Source organism: Netta rufina (assembly GCF_964035555.1).
Source record: "Netta rufina genome assembly, chromosome: 17".
Classification (NCBI taxonomy): Eukaryota; Metazoa; Chordata; class Aves; order Anseriformes; family Anatidae; genus Netta; species Netta rufina.
Window position 1 is genome coordinate 12,988,766 of NC_140141.1, and position 27,136 is coordinate 13,015,901.

The following is a 27,136-nucleotide window of genomic DNA, read 5'->3' on the forward strand; positions in this document are numbered from 1 at the left end:
TTTGCTTTCTTGGTCCTTACGTTCTTCCCTAGGCATCTATTTATGGCCATTCTTGGAGACAAAATAAGTGTCCGGTGCTAACAGTCCCGCGGTTTGATCCACGGTAGTTGTTCCAAATTTAATGTGAACCCTAATCCTGTTCCTGCTGAAGCGTTTTGAAAAAAAATAAAATAAAAAAATAAATAAAAAAAAAAAGTGTTGAATTCACACAGAAGAATCAAGCCTTTTAAGCAATATAAAAGCTTCCCATCCTTCTTCAAGTCAGGTCAGGAGCTTGAAAGTATTTACTGCTTCACGGAGCTTTCAAAGTCAGGCTTGATGTCTGGATTGATTCAGTGAAAGGAAATTCTCCCCCAGACATTGAACAAATAGGACTTGAGAACTTAGCAGGAAATTCTCTCATTTTTTTCCAAACCAGAACTTTTTAACTGTAGAAAGCTGGGCTAGCTGGGGAACATACTAGCAGCATTAATGCATCTGGCATTTTGACTTTTCTCTTTGAAAAAAGTCTGAATTCATAAATTTACACTAGGGGTACTCAGTTGAAGGGAATTCAAAAAATCTTCCCTCTGAAAACTGTCTTTGTCGTACATAAACGTGGGTGGCTGCAAAGAGCTTGTTTTTCTGTCAACAGGCTGAGTCAGGCTACTTTTTAGTGGAATTCGCCTTATTTTATAAAACTAAAACAGGTTAATTTGTCCTTTTCCTTCTCTGGACAGGTAAAGAAGGTGTTTGGCATCCTGTCTGCCATTTCTTTATATTAGTTGTGATTAATATCAGTCCTTGATCCACTACCTGCCTTTCTGTAGAAGGCCTGGGGAACCCCAGTACTCCCATAGGTTTCTGCCTGTGCCTTTAAGTGGTGTGGCTTGAGAAGTAGTGGAAAAAGACAGCACCAACCAGTTGCAACTGTTAGAAATTTCATTCTAAAAGGAAGTGTCAGCGATGGTCTCGTGTGGCTGTCTGAAGGATCCATTTCACTATGACTCTCCAAAATCGATCCGCTTTCGGAGCGTTGGATGTGTATGTGCGAAGTGGTTCATTTATGTAGTTATTGCCATATATATTTGGTAAGTGCAGGGTGATGGGACACGGTGTTGTACACTAAGAAATGTTGCTTGTTTCGCAGGTTGTCTGGCTTGCAACGTGGCTTTTAGTGCTTTGAGCTCTGTGGCAGCAACTCAAGACCATTGTTCTGGTGTTGGGCTGTTCTTGGAAGATGGATGTGGCAGTGGGAACCTGGTGGTGGGAGTTGGGCACAGGAGGTTACTTAACAGGGTGGGGTTACTAGGACAGAGCTGGGTTTCTACTAACAAATGCTTTCAGTTTCATTTATTGCTGTGTGGTTCTCATTTTTGTTCTATTAAAACCACACTACCTGCACTAAAAATCTCAGATTTACACCAGTGTTTCTGAGATTAGATCTTGTTCCGGAGTCTCCTATCTAGGGTTAGATACACCTAACAGATGAAATAGCCAAATTAGCCCTTGAAGCAGATTTCAAGAACAATAAGGTGTTCTAGGAATATGCAGTAATTCATTGCCTCTAAAGGGCAGATTTTCCTCTTTGCTCCCAAAGTAGGGCTGTTTTCAGTGATAAGTCTTTGCTGAACAAAGTCTGCAAATTTAGATGGTTGGTTTCTTTCTTATGGGAGGGCAACACGCCAGGACATTGAGCACACTGATCGCAATCTCAGTAAGAATCAATTCGGCAGGAAATGCAGGCACCTACTGCTGCTCAGACCTGGGCTCCTACTGCCAATTTCCAAACGCATGATTATCCCAAAGTACCGTTCTCCTGAAGGAAAAGGCTGAAACACTGTTATAATAGACACTATAAATGGAGGAGCATTGATCGGTTGCTTTCGGTTTCTGTCCTTCAGAAACTTTTATTCCCTCCAGAAGAGTCTGTTGTTAAACTGAAATGGTGCTGGCTCCTGTGGCTATGCAGCCAGTTTGTCAAATAAAGCCTTTTATGGTACTTTTATGTAGAGAGGAAAGTACCTTCTGAACATACAATAGTTTTCAAAGTTGTCAGTTCTTTCATGAATTAGATGAGTGAAATGACTTCCCTGTCAGCATAAAAACAGAGATGACTTTCTATTATTAACACACACAATGCACGAGGAAGTAAAAGCATTAGGACAAGATTTTTAAAGCAATCAGAATGACATGCAAGAGTACTCACTCTGGAAAGTTAAAGACTAAGTATTTTAAGCTCTCCACCCCCCCAAAAAAAAATATAAATCCCAAATATAGAGAGGACACTACTGTTTGTGACACAAAAGGTCAAAGTCTAAGTAGAGTAATGCACCATGGGCAAAAGTTTTTGGATGACATTAAGCCCCCTTGCAGTTAGTTGGTGTTTCACAAATGGCATCTGAAGAACCAGGATGTGACCTAATGCTGTCTATAGCATTTAAGTGGTGAAAATAGAAATTCTCTGTGTGTATTTGAACTCATTCCTGACAAAGCTGAACATTGCAAAGGTGAATCTAAGGGAAACTTTGGCCCAGTTGATGCATCAGTCTCACACCAAAAGGCTCTCAGTTACTTGAAAATGCTTGACTTTATCTTGCAGTGCATTTTGTCCAAAAATGATACAAAAAAAAACTGACCCAATTTTATTTTTATGAGTGTACCTGTTCTTTCTGTTTAACCTTGCCAGTTACACCCTCATCGCTCACAAGCGCTATCAGGAGAAGGAAGAAGTTACCAGCTCAGTTCGCACTAGTGTGAAGGGAGTGGCTCATGCAGTCAGCAGGATCTGGGATACAGCAGAATATGCCATACCAATGCAGGCAAGTCTTAATTTAATGTCAGCATAATATTCAACTTCTGTTGGTACATCTGTGTTTTTTTTTTTCCTGATATGTCTCTCCTGGAATGAGCAGCAACATTAAAGGAGACTTTACAAGTGAGACAGCAGTCTACGAAACCAAATCTACCCTTTCTTCCCCGGTACAAGGAAAAAGATTATCCTCTTTTATGATAATTCTGTGGTGCTATTTGTTATGAATTTTTACAAAATCAACAGATTTATTCCAGTATAGTGGTACTAAACGCAGTAGTATCATTACTAGTTAGTGCCAGCATGTTTTTCTCGGCTGCAATGCCAGATTAAAAAATAAAAAATCAGGGCCTTTTTGCCCTGGTTGCTCATTTATGCCCTGATGATGTCCCTGGCTTTTCCTGTTTAAGCCAGATTGAATTTTAATGTCTGTTAGGGGGGTGGTAGAGCAGAAACAGCCTCACAGTCCTTCCAGGTAATGATCTGGAGTGACTGAGGTCTGAAACAAGTCTCTGAAATTTCAATCAGATTCATTTTCTTTTCTCCATGTAGTCGAGAGACTCTTTTTTCGTGATGACCAACATCATTCAGACAGAAAACCAGCTTCAAGGCAGATGCCCTGAGGTAAATATATATATTTATATTTTTTTTTGGTAATTTATATTTAGGATGATGGTATTGAATACAAATAGACAGTAGTTAGGAGCAAATACTAACATTGATGTAAAAGAGCGGACTGTCCTTGGGACCATCCTGTGCAAGCAAATACTGCTGCTTTTAATGCTTGTATCTCAACAGAAAGCATGCAAAATCTGTTTTAATTGCTCCATTTCTTTCCTCTACTCTGGTGTTTCTTGGGGATTCAGTTGTCAGTTGTGACTTTGCCTTGTAGCAATGACCTTGCCAAATGTACCTGCATCGCTTTCAGGAAGTGGTGACATTCAGGCCGGTGTAGCTTCTCTGGCTTTGCTGCTGGTCTTGAGAAAAACCTGAAGGGATGACAGAGTTAGAGAAGTGCTATCAGGCTTCTCTGCTGGTATGGTGCTCTTGCTGTCGCTCATTCCTACATGTTCCCTTCCTTCCTTTCTGTAGCCCGAATGTGGTAGTCAGCTGCAGCTCTTCTCTTCATTCATCTGCCTGGCCTAGAAGTGGGACTTTGCAGAGTAGTTCCTAAACACAAGTTGACTTTCACTGGCAAAAGTTTATGGAGCTGTTAGTAAACAAAGAAATAGTCCAGTATTAGATTTATTGCACCTAGTAGTACAGAAAAGAGTACACAAAACAGGAAAGGACATAATAAAGGAAAGTGTTATTATAAGCGAGAAAAATATTTTGTTTTCCTTTTTTTTTTTTTTTTCAGCTAGCTTAGCCTTGTGCTTGTTATAAGCATAATAATAAGTAAGGATTATACTTTCTCTGCATTATTTTCTCATTATTTACTATTTTTGCATTGAAGTTAAGAAAGACTTTTTACATAGGTGTGGAGAGGAATATATTTATATTGCTCTTTTATGTCATTTTTTCAGGCTCCCTTTGCCAAAGCTATCTGCTCTACAGACAAGTCCTGTGAAAAAGGGAGTGCAGATGTCCACAGTAATGGTAGGTAAATGGCATTTTCAGATTTAAATATTGTTTGTGGGTACTACCTTCTGTTGCGTTATTGACCAGTGCAGAATGTACAAGTTCAAACTTGGAGAAGAACTGCAGTAGAACACTACAGAATCCTGAGAGATATCTGATAACCTATTTTTGAAATGAAAAAACAGAGTTCTTACCATTTTGTATATGCCCTTTCTAAAAAGAAAAACAGTGAAAGGGAGCAGAGGAAGGGCAAATGTGAAGAGGAGTGCAGACCGTGATGTGAATTAAGACTCCCAGTCACTCCCATTGAAGTTCGTGACTGCTCAGCAAGGGGAGTGACTACAGGATCTTTTTGAAGGGTCTGTAACATCCCCATGATAATTAGTTCTCAGAATGAGACAATGACATCTGTCCTTTTTTGAGGGCCAGTTGTCCAGAAGACATCTTACAGTTTTCATCAGCTATGTGAGTTGTTTGTAGTGCTGGGATTCCTGAATTCAGGCATCTGGCTGAATTAGCGCTTTAGCTGGTAAAGACAGGGCACTCACAAAAAATGCTGACTCTCCAGGAATATAGAAAGAATTAAGTTTTTCTGCTTACCTTTATATCCTTGTTTAATTTGCTTATGTTGTTGAATTAAACTTGTTAATTGTTTAATTAATTGTTAATTAATTCAGTTGACTGAAACAGCTAATTTCTCAGTTTATACCAAGACTCAGATATGTAACTTCATGTAAAACTTTGCAGGAAAGTACTTCATCCTCAGTCCAAACAACAGCAAGTATTGTTGACTCAAGTAAAGGGCTAAATAAGGATTGATGATGTGTGGCAGGACCATGATTTGGTCCTGAACAGAAAGCTGCAAGAATTTATAATGTCAAAATCTCTGCTTTATATTTGAGGAGGAATCCACTGCCATGTGGAAACTCTCTATATGGTGCAAAACTCGTGTTTGCTGAATAAGAGCTTTTTTCTCTACAGGAGTTCAGACAGGAAGATGTGTGCAGTATAATGCAACTCTTAAAACCTGTGAGATCATGGCATGGTGCCCTGTGCCAATGGAGGAAGACCCCCCTGTGTAAGTAAAAAATATACCTTTTTTTTTTTTTTTGTCAAAAAAAAAGGATTTGCTTTGACAGAGTCATACAATTTTAGGATAATCACTTTGCTCAGGCACATACAGATCTCATGTAAAACAGCTATTTTCTTCACAGCCATACTGTTAATGCTTACTCTATCTAAATGAATTCCTTCTACAATTGTCCTGCTGATTGTGCAGTGAAGCCGGAGCCTCCAGTTTGTAACGTCATACAGCTTCCAGAAAAACAATTTTAGATGTCACAGGCTCATTTTGAGTTCACTAGAGGCATTTAGATCATGAATTCAAATGTCAAGGAAAGTGTGAGATAGGTTTCCTGACTTGGGGTTCTCTTCTGCCAGGCTCAGTGCTTTGGGGTGTAGAAGCTCCTTATGGGTGCATTTACCACAGCAAGGTTGCTTCCACCACTCAGAACAGTAGCACTGGATTGGTTGTCTGTGCTGCACAGTAGCATTTGGGGGTCCTCTCCAGACTGAAGAACAGGATCTTCATCCTTTCTAGACAGGTGATGAAATGCTGGCAATACATAATAGTGAGCTGAAGAAAACTGGAGGAAAAAGACTCTGGGGAACAATGTTGCTGTGACCCAGAGAGTGGAATGGAGGAGCCCTGTGGCCATCTTTCTCTGTAATCGCATAAGTGTGCAGTGTTCCAAGAAGAAACTGGTCCATTTTCTTTCTGTATCAGCCAAAGCATGAAGAAATTTTATAATCGTTTTGATTTCTACAGAGATGCTGGAAATTACGCTCTAAGACTTAGAGTGGATGAGTAATCAATTTTAGCTTCTCTCAACCAGCTTTTGAAATATACATGTAAGAAACCAGGTCAATTACCACTTCCATTAACTCACTGCTTTTAAAAGATAACAAGCATGATTCTGTGTATATATCCCATCTTTTCTTATTGCCAGAGACTGAGAAGTTTTTCCACTGCCAGGTTCCATCCAGGGCTCACAACACTTCCTGCAGCAACTTTGAGATTTTTTCAGCTCTTTAAAGGAAGTGCCATTACTTTTGCAGACAGAGCTGTGATCCAAAAAAAGGCTTTGCCCAGAAACAGGAAGGATATTACTGTTCATACAGCATCCTGGAAAGATATGCATGAGCTTCCTGAGCTATTGGAATCTTAGGATTTTTTTGATAAAGTCTCAGTGACTGCCAGTCATTTCCAAATGCCATGTTGTGTAGGCTTACTGCCGTGTGTTCCAAAGGGAATTTTGTCGTTTATTACATTGTCCAGTTGACACATTCTGTCTTGTTTCCTAATCGTCCTCTACAGTGCCAGTAGTTGATCACTACCAGGGACCAAAAATAATGGATGAGAGGTTTGATCCAAACCTCTGATGTAAAATGTTTCTTCACAATTTTCATTGGCAAGGAAAAAAGGAGGAATTGCTAAATAGCAAAGCTGAGTGTTTGTTTGCTACCAGAACAATATATAAGAGAAAGGTCAGAGCCCAGGAAGTTTTGCCGTCTGGTTGAGATACTGAGGGAGTTGGGTTTTGGTTACACCCATGATTGTCTTTATTGTCCAAATTCTTTTGAAAGATAAGTTTCATGAGCTATACAGGAGTACTCCTTTTCCTTCCCGTTAGTTATGGCTGGAGCTGAACAAAGGAGCCAAACAAAGCTACTGCATTTTGGCAAGAAGATTCTTTTATTTTTGATTGTTCATTTCTGCCTCAGACAGGGCACAGCTGTCAGATTAGCTGGCCCAAGGATAGGTGTTTACACCACGTTTTCCAGAACATCTTTGGATCAGATTTCAGATGCCTCCCAGTGGATGAGTTGCAGACACTTCCACGTTATAGGTTCATTCATTTTTAGCTCTTTAACAGTTAACATACATTATTCATGTCTTGACTGTCATACACTGAAATTCTTCAGAAGCTTTTATGTCCAGATAGTATCTGCAAGTATTAAATTGGTTTGCAGCCACGTCTCTCATTCATTGACTTTGTTTAGGAGATGCTCTGAGATGTCCTTCATGGAAACTGTCACCCAACTAATGTGCTTCTAGTCATCACAGATCTCTGATGCAGAGGCATTGCTCAAAGTGCAATGATAGGAAAAATACTGCATGCTTAGAAGCATTGTCCTTGATATGGATGACTGCTTTGAAGACTGTTTACACCCCTTGGAATGGCTGTCCTGATGAAAATTAAAATTTTCCTGACTCATTTTCAAAAGGGAGCTGTGCGAATATTCCAGTCCAGCACTGTCCCTGTGCACGACATATAATGCTAAAAATTGCATCTGTTACTCTTCTATAGCCCAGGCAAGTCCTGGGGTGTAGCAGAGATTGTCTCATGCAATCTAGGCCAAGGTTACTCAGCTGGCAACTTGTAGAGAAGTGCCTTCTTTCCTGCCACATTAGCTTCAGAAAAATGACTTTTGAGGAAGGGTAGGACTGGCAGCCTGCTTCCCACGGTGTTTGCAGTTCACCAACATATTTAGTGACACAAACCACTGTCTCCCCACAGTCTGCAGGGTAAGCCCTTGAACTGGTATCTTCTAGAAAGGCAGAACAGCCTTTGATGATGTGATTGACACCTGACTTCCAGAGACATCCTCTAGGAATAAGAGCATGGCTCATTCTTATATTCTTACTAGCTGTGCAGCTCTGGCATAAATGGCCACCTGTCTGTGGAGACCAGCAATGAAACTGCCTTTGTCATTGTGCAGAAATAATCAGCTGTCAAATGGTATAAGCTCTTACTACTATTCTGTAGCAAGAGTTATATGAGAAGTCTTGTGAGCTCATATTTTAGCTGCACGTAGCACACATTTAGGCTCAGCCCACACAAGCAAGAGCAAGAGGGAGAGAACAATTTATATCTAAAACTAAGAGAATGACCTTTATCTTTCTTGGTTCCCTGAGTCACTTAACTCTGCTTTTCAATCTCTTTCTCAGCAAAATATTCTTCCTACTGACAATTTTCCAGGTAATAAATTAGCATAGCATTAAATGATGCATTTAAGTACAAGAAGTTACTTCATTTGATGTTTCTCTTCTAGGCCTGCTGTTCTGAGGAGTTCTGAAGACTTCACAGTGCTAATAAAGAACAACATTCACTTCCCAAAATTTAATTACACCGTGTAAGTGCAAACATTCCCAAATGCTTTCTGAAGAGTGAGTGGTTGTGCTCTAAAGAAAGGATTGTGTAAATTGGCACCTTCTTTACTCAGAAAGGCTGTCTTCAGGGCTTTATCTGCATGAGCAACAGCTGTTAAGTCTCTAGTCCTATTAATTCTTCAGGAACCAAGAGAAATAGAAGAGCTTGGGATCACAGCCTCCCAGGCACAGGACAATAAAATCGCTCGTTCAGATATACTGGTTTATGTTGGCCTAAAATGACTAAAGTACAATGTAACAGGTGTGTGGTCCAGATTATAAAGTGAAAATATTTAGTTTACTCAGGTAAATTTTGCCTGTGATATATTCAAAGAGTAAAGAATTCATCTTGATTTGTAGATCTCACTTAGGGAAATATAGATCTGGTAGATGTGAAAACAAAAGCTCATGTAAGTACAATCTGAGCACATTTAACACAGCTTCTATTAAGAGTGAAGTCCCTTAGCTGTATTTATAGCTGCTCCAGCTTTTGTTTTTAATTTTAAACAACTCTATGTGTTCTTCACAGACAAAATATTTCACCAAATTTCAATTCTTCCTGCACATTCAACAAGATAACTTCCCCTCTCTGCCCAATATTCCGTCTGGGAGATATCCTTCAGGAAGCAAAAGAGAACTTTTCAGAGGTGGCAGTAAAGGTCTGTGATACTACTTTCTTTTTTATGCTCAGTGTGGAAACTTCTTTCTTTTTCTTCCTGAATATTTTGCTGACTGCCATATAACGGAAGTGTTCTAGGTTTAGAAACAGGTTGTTTGAGAACCAACATAGCCTCACATTTTAAAAAATAAATGTATTTACCATCTCACAGGATGAAACCTGCGTTGACAGAGTTGACACTATTTGGTTTGTATTACTGTAGCTTGTAGAGGCCCTTGTACCACCTTTCATTTAAACAGGCCCTATATAAGGCTGTCACTCATGATCATCTTTCAATTCTACCAAAGCACATCATAAATCATGTTACTTCAGGAAAAAATTATCCAAAAGTCGGACTGGCACAAATAGTGGCTTATGTTTGGCATTAAAAAGTTCAGCAAAGGCAGCAATCACACTAGTCCTCACACTTACTTTTTCTGTTCCTAGGGAGGAATAATTGCCATTGAGATTAAATGGGACTGTAACTTAGACAGCTGGTCTTACTACTGCAGTCCAGAGTATGGTTTCCGCCGCCTTGATGACAAAACAAGAACCCAATACCCTGGTTTCAGCTTCAGGTAAAAAATGTTAGATGAAGCAAGTAAGGTGTTTTCTGAGTTGAAGCGAAGATGTGATGAGGTATGGAGGATGACAGCTTGGAACAACTGAACATTTGATTCTGCTTTGCTTCAGTACTCATGTCCTTAACTTGCAGTTACTGCAGTTGTATCATCATGGTCATTTTCCAGGTGAGCATGGTTGTATGGTAGGAGGTTTTATTTCTGTGTTGAAAGGCCTAGAAATTTTCCACAAGTGTTCTGGGAACTAACACAGAAAATAGTTTGGGCAGGTTCCACCATATGGCAATTGAAGCTTTAAACTACCTAAATTTGTGAGTTTCCTAAGGCAATAAAATAAAATAAAATGTTTTGCTAACATCTGGGTAACCCTACAGTTCACTGAATCAAGATTTATTTAAAAGTAAATTAGAGCATTTGGTTCTGTGTTCATACAGCAGACCTACGAGAAATCCTGACAAAAAATCTTGTTGTGACTCTAGTTCTAAATAGTTACACAATTTATCAAATGCATATCAGCATGTTTAAAATTAAAGTTATCCCTCAAATCTAGGACAAAGTTTTTGTGTAACGGCACTTTTTGACTTTGGTTATTATCGTGGGTTTTCATATGTCGGTGATGCTAGCATGAGTGTCTGAGCTGTCAAAGAGCTGCCAATATACGTCAAAGCTGAGTTCTGATGGAGCTGTGCAAACAAGGAACAAATAGGTGTTCCCTCGGAGCTGACAACCACAGACAGGAGATGGGGGAGAACACAAGTTAAAAGTGGGACAGTTCTACAAGGCTGAGGCCAGCGATGTTTCTATTCAATAGACTTCTGCAGGCAAAGGGGATTTCTTAGGCTTTTGGAGGAAGACTGGAGTAGTTTTGAGGATATTAGTATCAGATTAACAGCTAGGGTCAAAATGCCAAGAATGGGTTTGCCCGAAATCCTGTTTTTTAAGCATCAAAATACCAGTGGAAAGATTATTTTCACAGAATCACAGAATCACAGAATTTCTAGGTTGGAAGAGACCTCAAGGTCATCGAGTCCAACCTCCAACCTAACGCTAACAGCCCTCCACTAAACCATATCCCTAAGCTCTACATCTAAACGTCTTTTGAAGACTTCCAGGGATGGTGACTCCACCACTTCCCTGGGCAGCCTGTTCCAATGTCTAACAACCCTTTCAGTGAAGAAATTCTTCCTAACATCTAACCTAAAACTCCCCTGGCTCAACTTAAGCCCATTCCCCCTCGTCCTGTCACCAGGCACGTGGGAGAACAGGCCAACCCCCACCTCGCTACAGCCTCCCTTGAGGTACCTATAGAGAGCGATAAGGTCGCCCCTGAGCCTCCTCTTCTCCAGGCTGAACAAGCCCAGCTCCCTCAGCCGCTCCTCGTAGGACTTGTTCTCCAGGCCCCTCACCAGCTTCGTCGCCCTTCTCTGCACCCGCTCAAGCACCTCGATGTCCTTCTTGTAGCGAGGGGCCCAAAACTGAACACAGTACTCGAGGTGCGGCCTCACCAGAGCTGAGTACAGGGGGACGATCACCTCCCTCGCCCTGCTGGTCACGCTGTTCCTGATACAAGCCAGGATGCCGTTGGCCTTCTTGGCCACCTGAGCACACTGCTGGCTCATATTCAGCCGACTATCCACCATCACTCCCAGGTCCTTCTCTGCCTGGCAGCTCTCCAACCATTCCTCTCCCAGTCTGTAGCTCTGCTTGGGGTTATTGCGCCCCAGGTGCAGGACCCGGCACTTGGCCTTGTTGAACTTCATGCAGTTGACCTCAGCCCATCGGTGCAGCCTATCCAGATCCTCCTGCAGGGCTTTCCTACCCTCGAGCAGATCGACACACGCACCTAACTTGGTGTCATCTGCGAACTTACTGAGGGTGCACTCAATGCCCTCGTCCAGATCATCAATGAAGATATTAAAGAGGACCGGCCCCAGCACCGAGCCCTGGGGGACGCCACTAGTGACTGGCCTCCAACTGGACTTGGCTCCATTCACCACTACTCTTTGGGCCCGGCTATCCAGCCAGTTTCTAACCCAGCGAAGCGTGCGCCAGTCCAAGCCAAGAGCAGACAGTTTCTTGAGGAGAATGCTGTGGGAGACGGTGTCAAAAGCCTTGCTGAAGTCAAGGTAGACCACATCCACAGCCTTTCCCTCATCTACCCAGCGCGTCACTCTGTCATAGAAGGAGATCAGGTTCGTCAGGCATGACCTGCCTTTCATAAAGCCATGCTGACTGGGCCTGATCGCCTGCTTTCCCTGCAATTGCTGCATGATGACTCTCAGGAGGATCTGCTCCATGAGCTTTCCTGGCACTGAGGTCAAACTGACAGGCCTGTAGTTTCCCGGGTCTGCCCTCCGGCCCTTCTTGTAGATGGGCGTCACGTTTGCTAGCCGCCAGTCGATTGGAACCTCCCCTGATAGCCAGGACTGTTGATAAATGATGGAAAGCGGCTTGGCCAGCTCTTGTGCCAGTTCCCTCAGTACCCTTGGGTGGATCCCATCCGGCCCCATCGACTTGTGCACATCTAAGTGCCGTAGCAGGTTATTTTGCTGTGGTGCAGTTGAAATGTGTGCTGAAAGGAAATAAAACTCTAGTATCCAGGAAGTGAGCTTCATCTGAGAACACAGGCAAGCCTGCTGGGAGAGTGTACAGGATACCAGACAACATCCAGATGGCCTGATTCTACAGCTGTTAATCAAGGGGTTTTATTGGCAAAAGAAAGCCATTCTCTGATGTCTGCAAAATTTAAAAAGAGGTGCAGAGTAGGTCTGTGCAGCAATTCAAAAAGTGAAAACAGTGAAAGTTGAAGGATGATGAATAGTTTGAACATAATACCATTTAAAACAGCCATGGGTGTTTCAGGGAAGAATGTGCACAAACTCTGCCACAGTGTTGAGCTGGTGTGTGCAAACCTGTATAAACGGCTGCTGATTTCAGTAGAATTACCCAAAGGAAATGATCCTACAATAAATATATTTCAAGAAAACTTGTATTCATCAGTGTGGCATTTCATAAGAATGTAACATGCTATCAGACCAGAGGTCCATCCAGCCCAGCATCCCAAAGCTAGCAGAGATCAGTAGCAGAAGAAAACTTTGAAAAGACCCTAAGAAACAGGTTATAGAACGCTGCTTCCCCTGCAGTCCAGATGGGGACTCTAGGCAGGTTATAACCTGTCTGCATGGAGTCCTATTGCTTTTAGCCCAGTTCCAGAGGAAATTTTGTGATAGACTTGAATGGGAAGATGTAAGCCTTCTAAAAGAAAATAACTACTTGAGGTGCAAGGGAGCAAAGCTTCAGACGGTGGTCAAGAAAGCTCCCAACAGGTCATCTCTGAGCACAAAGCTGTTACAGAGAAGAAAGCTTGTATGCCATCAAGAAGAAATATGAAATAACCTCTACCATGAGGGCTAGAGAAAACCTCTGATCCTGAAAACAGTTAGGAAAACTTTAAAATAAAGCCTAAATGACCTGCAAGCTTTGGAGGCTAAGAGCTGGCTGGTAAAACATGCATTGGTCACAGACTTTGGAACCATTCAGCACAAGCAAAAAGGGTATTTCATATCTGTGCAAGCAAGAAGAAAGCAGAACACATTATGCTGTGTTTTTCTGAGTGACTTTCCTTCAGAGAATTTTATATCGTATCTCTGTGAATGAGAAGCAAATGATCTAGGAAACTGATTAAGAGTAGTCTAAAAGTCTGACAAACTTAGCTTGGAGTAGAATGCAAAGGGAATGCGAAATACAGAGTGGAATCAAGTAAAAGCTCGCTCTGGGCTGGTTCGTTAGCATCAAGATGGCAAAGCAGAGCTGCAGGGACTGAACCCAAAGAGTAAAAAAAGGAGGAAAAAGTATTTCTTCTTTAGTTGTCTCTATAATCTGAATGAGTAAACCAAGACACTGGAAATCAGAAGGCTAAACTGATAGTATTTATGCTAGACATATCCTCTTAAACACAGTTACTCTTCTTGTAGTAGAACAGGCAGCCAACTATAAAAACAAACTTTGATTAACAATGACAGAGTGATCTGTGAGTGTCTGACACCCACGGAACTAACCTTGCAGCCCTTTAGCTCAGCAAATTGCAATTCAAATTATTTATCTAAATGAAGGAGAAGAGGATTTAGAGATCACTCAAGTAAACCAGTCAAGAACAACACAGCATTTTAAATCCTGACAGCAAGTCTGAGGCAAAAGACATACGGTATTGTTTTCAGTAGCTGAGAATTAGTGCCATTGTGTGTTTTAGTAAGTCTTTCAGTTTAATGTAATGATTTTGTCTGTACTGCCAGCTTTTCATTGTCAGGCTTGAAAAAGATCTCATTGTTGCATGCTCTGTGACTGTTTATTTATCCATAAGCTGATGTGAGCTGTGCATCAGGAGGGTCATGTTGTTGATAGAATAAGAAACTGGAAGTTCATAAAGGCCCATGTGATTCTTGGCACTCTCTGCTGCTTAAGGAGTTGGAAATGAGTGATAATCCAGCATGCTGAAGTGTCCTCAGGAGTTCAGAGCAGGTAGTGGAAAATGTAGCATTAAAAGACTTTAGAACATGGGCACTTTTGCCATTGCCAGTTCCTCACATATTCTTGCTAGGGTTTTCTAACTGCTTTACCCATGGTTGAACTTCTTTTGCAGATTTGCAAGGTACTACAAGCTACTAAATGGAAAGGAGCAGCGAACACTTTTCAAAGTCTATGGAATACGGTTTGATATCCTCGTCTTTGGCACAGTAAATGCAATTGTTTTTCTTTGTGGAGGGAGGAGAGAAAAAAACTTACCATTTCTTTAGCCCTACGTCTGCCATATTCCCCTTTCCCCTCTTCTGTCCATCATTCTGGAAAGGAAGTCATGTCAGATTAGTAGATCTAAACTCAATTGGCATAGGAGAACAAAGCTGAGAATGAAATAGCAGGGTTGAGAGAGACAGGATTGTTGTTTAGACAAAGAATAACAGGTATCTTGTCTATCATGAACCTTGTGTGTCACCGCTGTTTCCCTCTCAAATTGTTTATTTTCCCCTGCAAAGTGTTAGAGGTAGTTTATGTAATCTTGGGATTGGAAGGATGAATCATTGTGAAAGGACAAAAAGAGAACTGGCATTCAGATGAGTGAGTGGTTATAGATCTTGCTACCCAGATATTCTTTTATGCTTCCTTTAGGGTGGAAAATTTGGAAGTGTTGAACTCTTCACATTCATTGGATCCACAATCACCTATTTTGGTTTGGTGAGAGACTTGGTTTTTGTGTTAATAGAGCCAGTTCTGGAGAACTCCAGTCTCATTAAGAAAGTGGAATCACTACTTGCTTTTCTTTCTTATGCAGGCTTTTACTGCCATTGAAATCTTTTTTTTCTTATACAATTGCTCCTGCTGCTGCAAAATACCATTCTGTGATAATATAATCAGGAAGAAGTATGAGACTGTGCTGGAGCCAAAACAGGTAAAGAATGCAAATTGCTGTTCAGTAGACACACAAATGCCACAGATCAAACCCTTCGTAATTGCCGTGTGGTTCATTCCTGCTTCACTGCTTGGGCTTTGTTCTTCTGCACCCTGCGTGCAGCCTGCAGTTGTGGATTTAGGAGATCAGAGATTTTTGTGAGAGGGATTGTGGGATCCAGTGCATAAAGGAGTTGGCAAAGGGAACTGCCTCCTCCTTTTCATGCCAGAGAATCTCCAGGGAGCTTCCATGGAGCTGTGCACTGCATGGCTGCAGTGGGCTCTGCACATAGATCATTGGCAGAGCAGAGCAACACCATCTCTATCAGAGAAACACGCTGGGAGTAGTGACCCTTTAAAATAGGGGAAGGAGGTCACAGAAGGGTTATCTACAAAGAGGGCTTTGCTCAAAGGCTCTTCCCTGCCAACCTGAATTTCCTCTTCCTCTTTTTCAAGGCATTACCAGTTATTACTCTTGGGTACACCTACTAATTCCCCAGCATTTTAGACACATGTTTTTTAAAGAAAGGCAAAGATGAACTCTCCACATAAAGGCCCTGCACAACCGCACTCCTGCAGGTAGCTACAGTTAGTTCCATAACCTCTCTTCCTCTTAGCTTCGTCTGTCCCTGCTGCTGCCCATGTCCTTGCTATCCCAGATACTGGGATACATCTACCCTTGCAGCACACAGTTGCAGGGAACTGTTGTCGGCATACAGACTGCAAAACTGTGCTATATCCCCAGCTTTCTAGGTAACTATTCCAGCTGACAGTGCTCATTTCTTCTGCTCTACAGGTGATGCTTGTGTCCTATGTTGATAAGCCACATGTTATTTTGATAAAGAAGCCTCTGAAAACAAGCTTGCAGTATGCTGAAGGCAGCATTTTTGAGGTAAAGGCAGACACTTAACCTTCGGGATTCCCTCTTCAGAAAAGAGAACTGAGGAATGTCATTTCAAACTGATTTGGATTTCCCCTTCCCCATATTTCTAGATTAGATCCTGAGGGACTAAAAATGGATTCCTATTGCCCCCCTAAAGTTAGTAAGTCCTGTGACCAGAGGATGTATTTTCTAGAGTCAGCTAAAAACTGCTGCTTTCCTGTAGTGGGCATGTGCTAGTGGGAGTGTGTTGGTGTTGAAACAACTTGTAAGGTGTCAATTCGATTTTGCAAGGGTGGGCGTTGGCAACACAGAAAGATAATCCTCCTCCAGATCTGCTGATCTATCATCATTATACTTATTGTGCTGTGTCAAATGAAAGACCCAGTGGTGAGGATCACTGTTGTAAATTCTCTCTGCAGATGGATGAAACAGCAGCAATGCTTTATCATCTAATTTATGTTGGGAATTGCTTTGCAGAATCACCCTGTGAAATTCAGTGATCCTTGCAGCTTCTTCACCAAGGAGCCCAGGGAGAACCATGACACTGAAGAATCTCAGCTTAGTTGGCTAATGCAAAGCACCCGTTCTCCAAAGTGCCCCAAGTGGTGCTGCTGTGGCCAATGCAATCTGACGCAGAAGTTTCACGAGCAGCTCTGCTGCCGCAGCACAGATGGGCCGTGCATCACAACCACCTATTGGTTTAAGAAGCTGGTGCTGTCCAAAGAAACCCTGAATAAAGCCCTTCTCTACGAAGACCCCTTTCTGGACCTGAAAGATGACAATACCAGCAATCAGCTACGTCATGCTGCTTACAAGCAGTATGTTCACTGGCGTTTTGGCTCTTTTGAGTTGGAAGACAGAGCTGTCATCCCAAGTTGCTGCAGAGGGGTGATTAGAAGTACTTATCCCAAAGCAGATGGCAACTATACTGGTTTTAAGATAGAATGAGGAAGCAGCACAACTTGAGCTCATGCTGTGGCTTACCTTGGGCATTTAACCTTTGATTTCTTTCATAGGACTTTTTTTTTTTTTGATACGTGTAAAAGAAGAAGAAAAAGAAAGTGTGTGACTTCCCCAAATCTTTGCTGTGCAGCTGAATTGTTGTATATTGTCATTAGAGAGGGACTGTTGCCTACTGCTTGTCTTAGAGGAACAAGTACCTTGAGCTAAAGTACGTACTTCTCCCTTTGTTTCGCTCTGTGACTCACCCTGTGTGGTTTAGAAATGTAGCCTCTGGGGTGAACTCTTAAGGCTACGTTTTAGTGAGAGGTTCCAGGTCTCCTGTCTTTGCTTTGGCGTGTGCCAGACTCCCAGATGAGTGAGGAGATGACCAGCACCCTGAAAATAAGATGGAGCCAAGAACCATCTAAAAGCGTGGCCCCTGAAAGAAGGAAGCCCAAAAGAGAGATCAGTTGAAGATGTAGTCCTGAGCATTTCTCTCCCCTAGCCTCACCACCTTGCTGCAGCTCTGGATCAGAGGTTCTGGAAGGAGGCCAGTGAGTATGCATTTTCATAACTCGCTGTTAAAGGCCTGACAGTCTGTCCAGATTAAACAGGCTTATTTTAGATTTCAGTGGCACAGAGAAAGCATTTTCTGAAAAGCCCAGCTGTTCTCTTTATATTGGTCCTTTTACCTTAAACCGGGAATTACAGTGGAAAGTACTTTTACCATCTTTGTCTAATATTTTCAGGCATTTCATTCATATTCATTGAATTTTAATGTTAGTCTTTGTCCTCCTGTTTGCTCTTAGCTTCTAACAGGCCTTGCCTCCTACACCTCCTCCTACTGCATGCAGCACAGTGCAAGTTGCTTTTTACAGTGATGCATAAGGCCACAGCCAAGGAACAGCAAATTTAGGGTAGATTAATCAGTGCTCCAACACCTTTTCAGTTCTTTCTTTTTGTTGTACTTGGCCATGTTCTATTTTTGTAGAAACAGGGTGAGAAGGATTGTAACGTGTATATTTTGCACTCCTTTCAACTAAGCTTTGTTCTCTCCGAGCTAAACCAGCAGTTTGCCGTTTCAATTCCCAACATACATTTTGGGATATATGGCTAGGAGATTGTCAGCTATATTTCTATCTTCAGTTGTAATATACATTAATTGTATTAACATTCACATTGCATCATTTTATATATCTGGAGTGAGAAAAGATTACAGTTGGCATGAATGCATTCCTGTTCTGACACGTGCGCTATCTTTCCTTTTGGAAGAATTACAATGGATATTCACTTAAAACTGTGATTTTTAAGTTCTTTTCACTTTTCTCATGTATGTTTTTCTTTAACACCCCCCACCCCTTTTTTCTCCTGTCACTTTTGACTGGCTTTGTAATAAACAGAGCATTTTTACTAGTTGAGTTAGAATCTCTTCAGTGATTTTGCAATGTCTGAAAACCCCACCGCCACTTGGTGAGCTCTCTTCATCTAATTCTTTGCCTGCTACTTTCTTTCCCCGTAACCTTGCTAACAAGGAGGAGTGTGGAAAAACAAACAAACCAGAAAAAAAAAAAAAAAAATCAGGACCCACAAGTGCCCGGTTCTTTCTTTTAACACGAATTTTGAGGCCCCAGGCCACCCCCGCTGCCCTGCCGGGGTAGCTGAGGGGAGCCTGTGGGCAGAGCCTTGCCCCGGCTCATCCCGGGGCGCCCCACAGGACTCAGGGCCGCGGGACACCCCCTTAACCCTGCCGAAAACAGTCTGGGGAGAGGCCGCAGGGGCGTCTGGCAGGCAGCTTGTGGAGAACGGGCGGGGAAGGAGCTGGGGAAGCGCCGGGAGCCGCTCCGAGCCCCGGGGGCTGCCGCGGCGCTCTCCGGGCTGCTCGGGGCGCTGTGGCTCCGCGGCGGGGCGGCGGCGGCCTCTGCCCGCCGTGTGGGGCCGGAGGGCGGCGGGCAGCCCGCCCGTCCTTCCCGGCCGCCGCCATGGTGTGGTGCGGGGCCGCGCAGAGTTTTCTCTTCGAGTACGACACCCCCCGCATCGTCCTGATCCGCAGCCGCAAAGTGGGGCTCGTCAATCGCGGGGTGCAGCTCGCCATCCTCGCCTACGTGATCGGGTGAGCTGGGGGCTTGGGCGTTGAGGGAGGCGGGCTGCTGTGAGGGAGGAGGGCGGGAGGCTCCTCATGGGAGCCCCGAGGGGCTGAGGGGGCAGCAGGGGTCGGTCTGGGGCTGTCCTAAAGGCGGAGGCTCCTCGGGGCTGAGGGGAAGGAGCCGGCGGCTGCCCGGGTCCCCGGTTCTGTCAGGGAGGCGCTGGGAGGCGAGAAGCGACCCCCGGGGCGCTGAGGGGAGGGCTGGGGTCGTGCCTGAGGAGAGGGAGTGTGTGGGATAGGGGCATTTTGGGGGAAGAAATGTGTGGGATAGAGGCGTTTTGGGGGAAGAAATGTGGGGTGAGCTCCAGGAATAGGGCAGATGTGTGCCTGTTGGTGACGGTAACTGGGTCTTGGCTGCTTCAAATCACTTTTCAGAAGGACGTAAATGGTGTAAAGTTGGAGAGGGGTTGGCGGCTTTCCCTCCCACCTGTCGCCAGGTCCCAGGTAGCATTTTATAACATATAAAAGCTCGCACGAGGCAAAGAGCGTTGTGTTGTGAGGAAAGACCTGGCAACCAGGTGGTGGACAGCCCGCCATGAGAGAGACCAGGGAGGCAGCAGGTCAATGTTTTACTGACAGGAATTACTCCTGCAGTGTGGCCCCATCCCTAGGAGCAAGGAAAAACCAGGGCAGCCCCTCCTGGTCACAGGAGCAAAGATTGTGCTTTGTGTGTGGATTGCTCCAGTCTGAGAAGATATGAAATATCTGTATAAGCTGTAAAAGTTAACCTAATTTCCAGTTATTCTGAAATGCTTTTTGAGGAGATGGATCCTTCACTGGCAGCAAAGGATGTGTGTATAGCTTTTACAGTAAGTGCCAGTGGAAACCTGAAAACTGTAATTATTTAAGGCATGTAGTTGGGAAAAGTCACGAACTGGTTATCCTGAGAGTTGCTTTCTTGCATCCTTACACCTCTCACTAACAGGGGGTTTCTGCAGCGCACTCTCTGTCTCTTTCTCGTTCCTGCACACAGCTGGTGAAAGGAAACTTCATCCTATTCTTGTTTAATACCTAAATAAAAAGCCAAAAATAGATGGTGTGGACCAGAGCCAAAGGACCTGACCCACCACCTATACAGCAGTAAGGGCCATTCTGACTGCCCCGAGTCAAAGTGACGTTTGCTTGGCGATTGTAGTGGAGACCATGGCAGAGCCCTGTGATGTTTCCCCTCTTGTGAACTGATCTTCACCTGTGGGAGTGGGAGGACGTACATACAATTATGCAGTAATGAGACACTGCCAAACCACTTAAGAAAAAACAGAAGGGAGATGGCTGATCCTGTGATTTTTGTAGCAAAACACTGAAATTGTATGGACCTGCCTTTTCAAGTTACACATGGAAAAAGGTGAAATTCCCACTGCCAGTGCTAATTTATGATGTTTAGCTGCTTTTTGTTGTGTGCTGTGTGGTTTGATTTCTTTATTTTTTTCTTGCAATCCCTATCTTGCAGCTGGGTCTTTGTGTGGGAGAAGGGCTACCAGGAAACAGACTCTGTGGTCAGTTCTGTAACCACAAAGGTGAAAGGAGTAACGCTGACAAACACATCCTCCTTGGGAGCCAGGGTCTGGGATGTAGCTGACTATGTCATCCCTCCTCAGGTATGAATCATTTCACATGCAGAGGGTGGGTTTTCTAAGAAACAGCTGCTGCTCTGCCAAAATCCAATGAGGTCTGGAGCAGCTTTTGCTCCAGCATGGCCTTTATACAAGAGAATGTAGCAAATAAAGCAGATTAGGAAGCTTGTTTCAAGCAAAGTGTGTGTGTGTGTGTGTGTGTCGGTGTGTCTGTGTGTATGCATATGAAGGATAATTTTGCAGACTTCAGGAAAAAGTTGTGGCAATAACCACATCCTCCCTCTTACTCTCAAAGGCAAACAATTCAAAGATAATTTGTTGGCAGAAGCCCAAGGAATAGCCTGCCACTCATCTGATCCGGAACTGAACAGGAGGTATTGCTGTAGTTACTGATTGGCGGTGTGTCTGCAGGAATCTGCACTGCGTGGGAAGTACGTGGCCTTCAGGGTTGGCAGACGTGGCCAAGCTGCTAGTTGTGGGTCACTCTGTCTGCGTCAGTTGTGGTGCAGAAAGTGATAGTGTTCAGCCAGTTTTTGGCTGAGTGATCGTATTTGCATATTAATGGAGCAGGAGGAAAGAACAGATCCCAACTCATATAGATCTGAAAGTAATGGAAGTGGTGTTCGCTGCAGAAACAAACCAAGACTGGTCAAATGTTCAGTAGATATACTGAAAAAAAAAAGTGAGAGTTGTGAACAAGCTTGCGGCTGGATTTTTATTCCTAGTCATGCTTTGTAACTCCCAGAATAGCTCTGTGATCTGTTTTCATACTGTAAAGGAGGGGCCAAGTGGGAGGACAGAAGGGGTTGCTAGTCCCACATTCCTTCCTCTGCCCAAAGGCAGTGGTATCAGGCGATATTCGTGGGATCCTGCTCCTTTAGCAAGCCCCCTCTGCAGGACCATCTCAGCTTTGTCAGTAAAGACATTTTGACATTTGGGGCAGTGCCGTGGATATGCTTTGCACAGTATTGTCACTCTTAAATTTCCTTCTTGCTTTGCATGCTCAGGAGGAGAACAGCGTGTTTGTCATGACCAACATGATATTCACACTAAACCAGACCCAGGGCCGATGTCCAGAGGTAGGTACAGGGTCTGCTTTAATCCTACGTGGTGTGGTCAGGAGTTGGTTTTGGAGTTTTGTTTAATTGTTGTTCCTGTCCAGCTTCCAGATGATAAAACAGAGTGCAGCAAGAACAACAGCTGTGTTCCAGGATATGTCAGCACCCACAGCAATGGTAGGAAACTTGCTGCAAGGGCTCTTTCATTCTGTGTTGTGGTATCTCTGCGCTGTGCCCACTCTCCTGTGAAGGAAGCAGCATGCCACTTGTCATGTCTCCTTGTCCTCATTCTTTCCTACCTAAGAGAACTGAAAAGGAAGCTCACATTTTTCTTCCAGGGAAGAGCAGATGGGCTTAACTGCGTTGGGTGGATACTGGATGGATGTGTGCTTTGGTGAGTTAGTAAACAGTGTGAGAGCTTTTTCAAGACCTTAAGTCCATGAAGCAGTTTCACATGCATAGATGAGGATTTGACTTGGAAAACGCTTCTTTCTCTGAAATTGTACTACAAGTTGCAATGGAAAATAATGAGGATTAGACAGTGGCACTTCCCTTCCAAGCAGACTGCTTTCACCTTAAAGAGCGAGGAGACATCACAGGGCAAATACTACCTCTTTACTTTTCCTTGGGAGTGTCTCCATGTGCATGTCTTTCCAGGCATCCAAACTGGGAAATGTGTAAATTACAACAACAGCATCAAGACCTGTGAAGTCTTTGCATGGTGCCCCGTGGAGGATGACTATCACATACCCAAGTGAGAGCTCTGTCTTCTTACTCTGTGGTGGCCCTCCTGAGAGGAGGCCAGCAGTACACAGCTGGTTTCTGCCACAACCAATGGCGTTTCCTTATGCATTACTATTGGGAAAAGCTAAAGAGGTTATCATCAAAGGCCCTGCAGTGATGAAGACCTTATTTGTGAAAATATAAATGAAACTTACTTATTTTTTTCTGTTGTTTTGCAGGCCAGCATTCCTGCAAGGAGCCGAGAACTTCACCATTCTGGTGAAGAACAATATTTGGTATCCCAAATTCAACTTCACCAAGTAAGTAGTGTGCGAGGCGTTGTGCTGCCTGGCCTCCTGGACAGTAAAGGGGAGCTGGAGAAGTGGAAGAAGATGCAACAGATCTCCTCTCTCTGTTCCCCTATAGACGAAACATCCTCCCCACTATCAACTCCACTTACCTCAAGAACTGCATCTATGACTCCAAGACAGATCCCTTCTGCCCTATCTTTCGCCTAGGGAAAATAGTTGAAGCTGCAGGGCAGAACTTCCAGGAGATGGCTGTGGAGGTATTTGGCAGACCTTTCGGGTGTGTAGGATAGGAGCAGTAAGTAATCATCCCCCCCGCCTGGTGGCATGAGCCATGGGACGTGCGTTAGCTGCAAAATGGAGAGCTGCCCTGGCCAGAGGGAGCAGAGTCAGCTCTACTTAGCAACATTTGGCCTTGGGTGCCTTGGTGGGGCTGTGTTCTCCTGTAGCAGTGGGAAAGACTGGGCGTGCATCATGAGCCAGTCATCAGGGTCCTGCTCAGCCCAGAGCCCTGTGCTAGGCTACTCAGGCTCTTGGACTGCTCACCAGCTCCTCTCCTCTGCTCGGCAGGGTGGAGTCATGGGGCTGCAGATCAACTGGGACTGCAACCTTGACAGAGCTGCTTCCTACTGCGTGCCGAAATATTCCTTCCGGCGCCTTGACAACAAGGACACTGCCCACACCGTCTCACCTGGGTACAACTTCAGGTAACGTGGCAATGGAAGGGACCTTGCTGTGCCTGTGGCTCCGCCTGCCATTGGCACAGTGTTGCAGGCTGCCTGCGCTCCTCTGGCAGTTGCAGCTGGTCCTTGGACTTCCTCTGATGCTGTAAAACTTGCTTGGAGGTTTTCTTTGGTGCTGTGAGATGTAAGGGGCAGGGAGCACGGGGGTGGGAGGCTGAAGGGCCTCCTTCACTGTACAAGGTGAGGGAAAAACTAGCCTCTAGAAGGTGTCTCTGTCAGTCAGAGACCAGATCTGTACCAAGAGCATCCTTCTGGCGTACACCACCACGTACAGGTGCTGGTTGGTATGGGTGGGTTCAGTACCACCAGTAAAGCTGCTGCCATGCAGACAGAGCATGTCCGTGTTTGGGAGGTGCCAGGCCTGCAGGTATTGGGGTGTCAGATGATTCAGGCTGGAGGATATCGCAGCCCAGCTGGTGCAGGGTCTGAGATGCTCTTGCTAATTGCAGACCATGGTGCCTGCCCTTACCAATCCTTCCTGTTCTCTTCTACCCTCTTCTGTGCTTCCTCCTGGCTTAGTGAGCCATGTGACAGAGTAAGTCTAATCTCACTTATTTGTTCATATTCCTTTTCCGTGTCATTTGCGTGCGAGTCACGTTGTGTGGGACAAGGAACCGCCTTTGTGTGCCGAGCTGAGCTGTGAGCTCTGCTGCCTCCCGCGCTGCCTGCTCCCGGCCCTGCCCTCTTGTGGCTGCTGTGCTCCTACAGCCTCCTGCTTGCCTCTGTGAGGGGCTGATTCTCATGTGTAGCTGAATTTCTCCCCATCTGTCCTTCTGCTCACCTAACTTCCTCCTTTCTCTATCCTTTAGAAGTCTCCTGACTGGGCTGGTGCTAACTGCAGTTTTAAACTTGCCTCTTCTGGGCTTTTCTCCTGTATGTGCTTGCTTGCATGTAAACTAATCCGTGGAAGTACAAATGTTTAGCCCATCCTTTTGGGATGGGGAACACACCTGGATGCTGCATGAAGATCACATAAGGAACCTCAATATTTCCAGCTAAGCTCTGACTTACCTTTTTTTTTTTTTTAGGTTTGCAAAATACTACAAGGATAGCAGTGGCATTGAATCGCGGACACTTGTCAAAGCCTATGGAATCCGCTTTGACATCATAGTGTTTGGAAAGGTAGGGCAACTTCATGGAGGTTGTGGGGTGAGGGCTTTCAGAGACGCAGAAAAAACATATTTAGCCTTGTAACTGTCTTCCAGGCAGGAAAGTTTGATGTAATTCCTACAATGATTAACATTGGCTCTGGCTTAGCGCTGTTCGGAGTGGTAAGTGACTGCACTAGGACTGAATTCTGGGTTAGTGGCTGAGTTCTGAGGATCATTGCCTTAAATTCTTCCAATCTCCACTAGGCTACAGTGCTATGCGACCTTGTTGTCCTGAACTGCATGAAGAAGAAATACTACTATCGGGAGAAGAAATACAAATATGTGGAGGATTATGAGATGGTAAGCATCAATGAAGGCAGGGCGAGATGCCTTCGGAATCAGAGGAAGCGTTCTGAAACAGGATGTACAAAGTCCACATCAAACACAGGCTTTGCACCACAGCTGTGAGGAAACTTTGTCCTCAGAGCAGCTCATTTTTACTTCAGAGCTGTTGTGGGGAGAAGCACTAGAAAAAAATACTGTGTTTCCTGGGCAACCACTCTCGGAGAGGGAAGTGTATGTTCAAGAACTTGTGCTCCCACTGCATCTCTCTTCTGGGTTGCCATCCTTGGCAGTTGCCTCCCACAAGCTGTAGACAGTTCTGCTGCTTTCAAATCCCCCCAAAGCCTTTAGAGGTTCCTCCTGCTGCAAGCAAACACAGCCCCTGGGCAGGTGTTTTCTGAAACCAGGCTGCTGATGGCCAGTTCCACTCCCCTTCAGGAGCTAAAGGATCCATCAGGCCAGTAGGACTTAGCCCTCCTCTTGCCTCTGGTGGGGTTCCTTGGCTGGTGCTGAGGGCAGAGCTGTGCTCTGCAGCCCTGTGCTCAGTAGGCAGTGCAGAAAAAGGAGGATTTCTGAGTCAAAAGACCTGCTGCCACTGGCACTGTAAAGTCTGAGTCCAGTAGCAGAGAGTAGATTGCCTGTGCAGAGAGGGTTTTGTGTGAGAGGAAGTGGAAGAACAGTTCTCTGGCAGATAAGCGTAATCTCTGATCTTTGCAGGGAGATGGCGAGACCTACGGAACCGACTCCTGATCTCCTGCTGCTGCAGCACCAGCTGCTGCTGTGAACCGACGCTGTGAATGTTTCCCTGACCCTGCTGTGAGACCTGCCCCTCTCTTCCTTGGAAGGAAGGGGGGAACAAACCTAAGAAAGGGATGTTCTTCACTACTCGCCACCTTTTGCTAGCCAGAACCAACCCCCAGAGAGGAGAACTGGATCTGTCTGTTCTTTCCAGGTGAACTGCACTAAGCACATACAGAGCCTCGTGGTTTTGTGCCAGACCTCTGCACAGATGAGCTTGGGATAACGTCATTGTCATTTCAACAGTCCTCCTTTCCCTGAGCTCAGTGGTAGCAGAGAGCAGCAAAGGCTCTTCCTTACAGCAAACGTGGCTCCTGGCATGTGTTGCCTAACCTTAGGAGAGCAGTTATCAGGTCACTTTTCCTCACCATGAGGGATGGTGATGTTTAGGTGAGACTTCCTTCTATTTAATTGTCCCCAAGCTCCAGTGGCCATCAACTGAGATAAAGCGGTGCCCCATTCCCTTGTGCTACGGTACGTGGTTTACTGGTTATAAGTCCTGTTTTCTGTTTTGTTGTGCCACTGTGCTAAAATTTGCTTTCTTTTTTAATAAAATGTTAACTTCTATCAGCCCTCTTGGCGTCCTGCAAGCTGGGTTTTGTTTTTGTTTCATTCTTGATTTGCCTGCTGCTGCTCTGAGCACCAAGCTGAGAATAACAACTCAAATGGTGTCTTGCCAAGAGTCAGCTCTCCAGTCTGTGCACACGAATAGCCCACAAATAATTCACATTGTCTCCTCCTTGTCCAAGATCCCCAGTAATGGTACAGCACCAGGCTCCAGTAACATAGGAAGGAGCTTTCAGACTCCTTTTTCAACCAGCAAAATCTGTTTGATAAAGACCAGTCAAACAGGATAACGGTTCCCCTTGATCAACTAATTCAGGGTGTGGTTGCATGTCATTTATTTCAACTTGTACAGAGAAGCTTGAACAGCTGTGTGGAAAAACACTTAGTTGTTTTCTTCTTCGGTAATATAATTTAAAAGTGGTAAATACACAGTATTTAAACTTGATACACCTGATAAAGTTAAATGCATAATAAAGGGGTAGGAATGAAACACAAGCCTTGGTCATTAAACAAACAGTATAAAAATTTGCCAATATTCAGGACTCTAAAAAAGAAACAGATCAGTTGCCTGATAGGTAAGAGGGGACCACCAAGAAAACTACTCAGCACAAGAGGCCCGGTTTCCCCATAGCACTTTCCTGTGTGTGCTTTCAGAGCCCAAAAGGCTTCGTACCCAGCATTAACCCCACAGTCAGCAC

General features: G+C 44.3%; 1 protein-coding gene across 1 annotated transcript; it reads left to right on the forward strand.

Annotated features, from left to right (window-relative positions):
* Nucleotides 1-945: 945 nt before the first annotated feature.
* On the forward strand, nucleotides 946-26,424 carry LOC311215991 (P2X purinoceptor 7-like; the record flags this gene model as incomplete). Its single annotated transcript, XM_084297452.1, has 25 exons — nucleotides 946-1,070; nucleotides 2,669-2,801; nucleotides 3,344-3,415; nucleotides 4,318-4,390; nucleotides 5,354-5,450; nucleotides 8,489-8,569; nucleotides 9,115-9,244; nucleotides 9,691-9,821; nucleotides 14,464-14,557; nucleotides 14,988-15,053; nucleotides 15,151-15,267; nucleotides 16,063-16,158; nucleotides 16,627-17,080; nucleotides 19,045-19,201; nucleotides 20,685-20,832; nucleotides 21,816-21,887; nucleotides 21,971-22,043; nucleotides 22,524-22,620; nucleotides 22,829-22,909; nucleotides 23,016-23,157; nucleotides 23,468-23,604; nucleotides 24,669-24,762; nucleotides 24,846-24,911; nucleotides 24,996-25,091; nucleotides 25,791-26,424. The coding sequence occupies 25 exons, from the start codon at nucleotides 946-948 to the stop codon at nucleotides 25,821-25,823; spliced, it is 2,865 nt and encodes a 954-aa protein (XP_084153578.1). The 3' UTR covers nucleotides 25,824-26,424.
* Between the last annotated feature and the right edge of the window lie 712 nt (nucleotides 26,425-27,136).